At 34.6% G+C, this 7354-nt stretch overlaps 1 protein-coding gene across 1 annotated transcript; it reads right to left on the bottom strand.

The window, feature by feature from the left end:
- Positions 1–5099: 5099 nt before the first annotated feature.
- On the bottom strand, positions 5100–6930 carry LOC105158164 (glyoxal oxidase-related protein). The gene has a single exon (XM_011074810.3). The coding sequence runs from the start codon at positions 6747–6749 to the stop codon at positions 5100–5102; it is 1650 nt and encodes a 549-aa protein (XP_011073112.2). The 5' UTR covers positions 6750–6930.
- Positions 6931–7354: the final 424 nt, after the last annotated feature.

Below are 7354 nucleotides of genomic sequence, written 5' to 3'. Positions count from 1 at the left end.
ATCAGCCAGGGCCACAAAACGGAAGGGCGAAGAATGCAACAGGTGGATGGAAGGAAATTAATTTAAAAAATAATTAAAGAAATTTAAATGAAGGAATGAAGACCATCAATTATTTTGGTGTTGCCATCAATATTTACTAAGAATTTTCTGTCGTGTGGTTAATTTGAATTTAAGGGCAAAGTTTTATGTGACACTAAATGTTCGGATTAAATTTTTTATTTAAAATTATATCATATTTTCTTTTTATTTTATTTAAAGAAAAAAAAATATTTTTGCTATTATGTTACACAGTATATATATTGCAAAATTGGGACCATGATTTTTCAAAATAGCATAAATTGATACTCAAGATGTACAGTGGGTTGAGTTGGACAAGCCTAACCTAGGATTGAATTGAACCAATAAGTAGGTTGGTTTGGCACAGGCGCACTTGGGATGGGGCCGGTTCTTGGTATTGATACATGGGACTAGCCCACCCTAGTGGCCTAGGGCCATTTGTTTCTTAATATACGTGGCTATAATTTTTATTTTATTCTTCTACATTGATCATTCTAGTCATTCTTTTATACTTTTAGAACTATCAAAATATTTATGTTTATTGTCGACTTCTAAGTTGTTAGTACTTTAATTCATTAATGCTCTTTGTTTATTTTTTTCAAAGTTCATTTTAAGATATTTTTAAATTTATTATCATATAAGGTTATTATTGTAAATTTATTAGTCAAATTATCATTTAAGTTCATTAATGATATAATCTTACCAATTAATTTTTCTAATTATAATTTTTTGTGTGATTGAATATATTATTTATTTATTTCATAAAATAATCACAAATTTAAGTAATAGTTCAAAAGAAAACCTCAATTTTAAAAAAATAGAAGCACATTCGAGCCTGATATAGGTTTAGAAACAAATCCAATTGGGCCTTTTTAAAGGCCTAAGACCATCCCAAGACTTACCATAAACAATAGTGGGTCGGTCTTGGATTGAACATTTCTGAGTTGGTCCCTACCAGTCGTGCACCTTGAATTGGTACCATATAAGTGGCCTCGTCTATAAAACTGATACTTCCATTAATTTTTGAACAAAAAAGTGTACTTGACCGTTGATGATGAGCTTTTGGCGTCAAATGTCACGTGAAATGCATGTGGTGAAGGTAGAGTTAACGAAATTACTAACTGGTCATATTGCATAATTGTGCTATCAACTTAAATCATTTGACATTTTAATTCTTTAACTTTTTAGAGTAGCAATTGGTCATGTATGTTATTTTTGCAATTTCAGTTATTTTTTTTCTGGAGTTCATCTTTCTAGCTGGTGGAGGTGAACTCTGATGAAAAAAGAACCGAGATCTCGAAAACTAAAAAGATGTTGAACCTAAATGCTACCCTAAAAAGTTAAAGGATGAAACTGCCAAATAATCTATGCTACGAGACCAAAAAACATCTTATCCCAACTTTAAAATGCTCTATATATATTGTGGTACTAAAAATAAAAAATTTGTCAAAAGAAACAATAACAAGTTAAAATTACATGCATTTCAATTTTCTATTGTCCATTACTCATGTGAATGAATAAAAAGTTTGATTTTTAACGTATATCGGCTCGACAAATATTAAAAGCCTTAGTTATTTTTTAAGTATAAGTGAAAAACTACATACTTCAAGAAATTACGCAGAATAGATATGCGTCATATGTTATCAAATATAATATTTATTTCATGAGAATTCATATAATTATAGGGTTAATTACACTTAAATTTTCTTTAAAAATATGAAATTATATTTTTTTTTGAAAAAAATTAAAATTACACTTATATTACCTCCGAAAATTCATGTTTACACTTGATCCCATTTTATAAGGATTTGCACAAAAAATATTGACATTAGCAAAAAAAGTACATAAAATTTTATTTTATTCCGCATTTAACATTTTCATGTAATAATTTTGTACTTATAAAGATAAGATATAATGATATTAACATCACTCACACTTCATGCTGCATATCCCCAATTTCGGAGTAACTTTTTTTTTTCTTTTAAATTTCAGATCATGTTGAATTTTTTATTCTGTTTAATAAATACAAGTTCATTATATAAATTTTTTAAATAAATTAAATAAAATAATATTTGTACCATGATATTTATATGTTAATTAAAATAAAAGATGGAACGGATTTAAAATAACAAATCCATACACACTTACATGAGTATGTTGGAAAAATCAAGGTAGCATCAGGTGCAATAGTGCAACATGCACCCATTGAAGACTCACTGAATTTACCCTTTACAAGAACTGACCGAACATTCTAATTTACGAGTATACGTGGCATATTTAAATGCGTATGTATAATTAATTAAAAAAAATTATAATTATTTTAAAATATATTAATTAGATTTATAACATACAGTGCTCTTCATATAAAGGTATAGATATTTGGAGTTAATTAATTTTATAATTCCTTCAAAATTACATAATTAGATTTTAGGATTCAATACACTTTCTACGAATGTAACAAAATCCCCTCATAATACGGACCAATTTTTTAATGATAAAAGTGTCCTTATTATTTACACCCTCTCAAATACCATTTTTTTCGATCATTCTCTTAAGATACAATTTGAATTATTATGAATATTTTATTTAAAATAAATATTATTGAAATTTTTTATATAATTTTTATAATTAATATAAAAATCTGTATAAACTCTATAATTTTATTCTTATATCTTTATATAACTGTTATGAAATTTACATAATTTTTACGTTGTATTGTTATGTATTGAACATTTTTTTAAAAGAGTTTATCAATACAATTTAAAATATTATATTGAACATAACTGTAAAGTATGCAAATCTATGTATATAATTAATATATAATATTCTATGATTTTGTGAGTAATGATATGATGTATTTGAATTATTGTAAATGTAATTGGATATAAAATATATAAGTTATATAACATATTTTTTTATAAAATTATATGCATATGTAATGTATATATTACATCACAATTTACACATGTATTGTTTTTAACATAAATGCACGTTGTAAAATATATTTGCATATATGAGCTTGTAAATATTTTTTGTATTATACAATTTATAAGAAGCTATAAATTTTAACAATTGTTTTTAAATAAAAAAATGTGTAAAATTTTAAATCTCTAAAAATAATTTTGGTAATAAATCACACTTTAGGGAGTAAAATAAAAATTATATAGAATAAATGAGAAGGACATTTTTGTTTTATAAATGCCAAATTATTTTATCAGGAGAATATCTGTTATCTTTCATTGTCTTTTGATGTCGTTTACTATTGACAAATTGGTGAAAAAAGAGAGAGAAATTCTCCAAATAATCAGATTGATCTTAGAGGAAATTGATTGAACCACTGTTGGATGGAGCGTGTGAAGATAGTTATAAACACACGACACTTGACCCCAGCAGTATAATGGTAGAGTAGGGCAACATTATCAAAACATGACAGGTGCTCCTGAGGATCCATAATTTCATCATACTCTGACAGATTGGGCTCCTTCCAATTGAGGGGGAGTTCGTTTGCTAGGATTTTTTCGTTGAATGGATGCCCTATTGCTCCTCCAAGTGGACCCCAAAGACACTCCTCTGCAAGTCTAAGAGTTCCTGCTGAAGCTTATCAATGTGCGCCCTCCAGTCCCTATGGGTACCTTCTTGTGGGGGAGGGTGTTCCCGCTTTCTCCCCGAGGGGACGTCTTGTCTCACAATTCCCTATATTTAATCGAATTAGTAGGGACATTAGCATTATATAATGATAATGGCGGGATGTTGAAGTTGAGTCTTAAACACAAGTAGTAATCATCCATTGGAGGTCCTCCAGCATGAGGGGAACCATCCTTCCAGGGGAGTCATCCGAGGAGGTGTTAGCTCTAGCATTAGTAGCTTCCATTGTTCTCATGTTTTAGTTCTGTGATCACACAGATGACACCAATTGATGCGTGCAAAAAACACCACGTATGGAATAAATGATCTGAGCAAAAAATGCAGCGCTCAACCCAAGCACTAGAAGGTAAAAACGGTCAAATGAGTGAAGAAGAGAGTGTTATTTCTTGGTTTATGTACAATAGAGAGATTAATATGGAATCAAAACTTTAAGTACAAAACTAAGATGCTCCTTCAAGCTAACATGATAGCAAAAAGGGGAAAATTATAGTAGGTATACTAAAAGTGTAAAAATATATGAACGTATGTGAACGTGTCCTTTTGATTGTGTCAACATGTCTTCTCCAGCTGAGGAAGCTCTCTATAAGCAACCGCAAGATCGTTGGAGAAGGACACAAATTTCAAAAAATATGACCTTCAAAGTTGTTGGATAATGTTGGACCCCTCAGATTTGGTGTAGAGTCCCCAATGACTGGCTGATTCCCCTCGAATTTGAAAGGTAGCTGGAGGATCCTCTTCAGATTAGGAGATTGTTGGAGCCAGCTGTGTGTCTACTGGGTGATAAGGATGCTTTTCTCAAATTTTTAGGAAGGTGTTGAAAATACCTCTCCCAACTAGACCCCAAGTTTGTTAGGGTCTATAACACTTCTTTCTGGAGAGCCATGTCCCTCTAAAAGAGCTGTTGGTCCTTATCCAATTTTGTGAGGGGTCTCTTAAAGGTCTTACGTGGCTGCTGCCTAGGTCTCCCTATGGGCGGGAGAACCTTCGACTTTGGTTGGGGAACTTCAAGTTCTTAAACTTCATTGTCGGCCTATGAGGCCTTCTTGGATCAATGCCTCTCGAACTTGGGCCAATTGTTGGCCTCCTCCTGAATTGGGCTCCCTAGAGGCATCATGAATCTTGCATTTTTTTTCCTTCTTTTTGAACTATTTGAAACTTTTTACATCAACCTATTTTTATTACATCGAAATAAATAATAAATAAAGTGAAAAAAATTATTTTATTTATTTGTTCCTTTTACTTTATAAAATTAATATTTTTGTATATATAAAATACTATATTTTTATTATTTATTTATAAATTTATTTATTATTATTATATAACAATTTTATTGAGATAACTCACACTAGTTTATAGTAAAAGGAAGGACAGTATCATCAACCTTATAAGCTAACATATTACTGAATCTTAACCCACATCCCAGAACTCGGAATACCAGCATGCAAAAGAAACAACAAATAATATCCCGGAGGCGCAATCTCAGGCTTAGATGGCCCTGATGCAGCAACCCTGTAAACATTGGGTCCGACACGCGAAACCCGAGCCCCCTTGAGCACCACCATCCTCTGATTCATGGAGAAAGAATGTGTATTAAATGATGGAGCCACTATCCTAACTGAAACAGCGCTCGTTTTCACGAATCTCTGCACTGTGAAAGTCAACGAAAACGCGTTCTTGTATCTAATAATCTCATAAGTTCTAATTATTCTTGGCCTCAATCGATCATACACGGGAGATAAATATGGGGGAGAGAATGATTCCAGGCTCAGATCAGTTGGATAATCAACGCCTGTGAAGTTGTAATACTTATGGGGATTGCTGCCTCCCACCAGGACTCGTCCATCGGTTAGCAGAACGGCAGTGGAATGGTAGAGCCGCGGCCTGGAGGAAGCGGCCATGATTGAGAATCGGACACCTGCTTTCCCGTTTGGGTTGTAAATCAGCGGCCTGGTGACGGGATTTTTTGCATATTCCCACCCTGCCGTGCCTGAGCGTGCTCCGTTGATTATGATCACATACCCGTCAGGGAGGATTAGCATATCGCTCATCACTCGTGGCATTGGCATGTTTTCTATTTTCCAGGCTGGTTCTTCTTTTGTGATTTTTAGGCGACCGCAGGTGGAGCAGGCACGCTGAAAGACCCCCCGGTTTGCAAGCTCGAATGCATTCCGTGTAGCTCCGCCACAGATCATGATTTCAGGTACGACCGGAGCGTTTTCGTCTATGGGGAGTAAAACAGAGGAGCCTGAACTCGGATAGTTCCGGGGATCAGCTCCAGGGATGGCGGGGAATTCCCTGACGATTTGGTTCCGCTTATAGTTAAATACGATGGATCGTGTGTTGGCGAAGACGAACAAGTTTCCATCTGGTAAAAGGTGGAGAAATGGATACAAGTTGTTTTCATGTCCATCTTTCGTTTCTCGGAGAAAATTGAGCCGAAAGGACTTAGAGGAAGAAGGTGAATGTCCAGGGTAAAACTCATAGTTAAACTGTGCTCTGCCACCAACTATAATTACACGGCCGTCAGGGAGTATCTGATTAGAAGCATACCATCTGCGCCGTGAAAGACTGCGGGGGAACTCAACCCAATCGCAGTTTCCCCCATTACACGGCACCAGAATGCGTATTACATGATCACCATCATTGTATCCCCCAGTTTGGACAAGAGTCCCATCCGGAAGGAGTGCCCCAGACGAGCACCAAGTGTCAGTCTGAACTGTTAAGGTCCGAAAGCCATTTGTCCTGATATCATACAAAATAGAGTGCGCAGTGCAGTCCTTTTTCAGAACCCGGTCATTTGGGTCAAACCGGCAGCGTCTACCAGATAGAGAGATGTTGGAAGGGCCGAAATCTGTCCTATCGAAAATGACAACTTTGTTGTTTTTTAGGAGTTGCATATGCATGGCTGATATGCCAATACTTCTGTGCAAGAGATGCCATTCGCCCTCGATGTGGGCATACGCAGGTAGCATTTGGCATGCTGCCGGAGAGAAATGGATGATAAATAAGAGTAGGAGGAGGAAGAACAATACCATTTCGGTGGACATCGATTCTGGTTAGGATTTAGCAGCAAAGGCAACGACTTAGCCTGTATTTGGTAGTAGTTTGGTGTTTAGCAGGTTACTGAACGTTGGATTTGCAAGATTTCCTCTGGGGAGTTAATAGATTACACAATATAATAATGCTTATGTATTCAATTTCAGACGTAAGAGTATGGTAGTTCAGGCCATTCAGGTCCTACAATAATGAATCAGGGATTCAGCTCCTGATAGGGGATGCCTCCGAGAATTCATACAAAACATGAAGAGAATGACACTGAATTCCTGGAACTGTAGGGATGTTTATGAAGTTTCCAGGCAAGAAACATATATAGTGTAAATTAGCCTGTTCATTTCAGGCCCAACTCTTATTTGCTAAACCTTGTGACAGCAATCACTTCTTACCACTGCTACATTTCATGATCCTTCTTTCTTAGAACATTTATATTTAGACTCCTCAACTATGATTAAATTACAGAATCACCCCCTACTTTTTTAAATAATTCACTAACACCCCATGTCTGTTGTGGCAACTTGATCATGTAATTTGACCTTAATGTAGGGAGTATTAGTGATTTTAGTGTTAAGAGATCACTTTTTAGCACTAAAAGTAG

Source organism: Sesamum indicum, linkage group LG3 (assembly GCF_026168435.1).
Source record: "Sesamum indicum cultivar Baizhima isolate 11 linkage group LG3, ASM2616843v1, whole genome shotgun sequence".
In the NCBI taxonomy this organism is placed as follows: domain Eukaryota; kingdom Viridiplantae; phylum Streptophyta; class Magnoliopsida; order Lamiales; family Pedaliaceae; genus Sesamum; species Sesamum indicum.
Note: the sequence above shows the minus strand (reverse complement) of the source record. Positions and strands in the feature narration are given on the sequence as shown.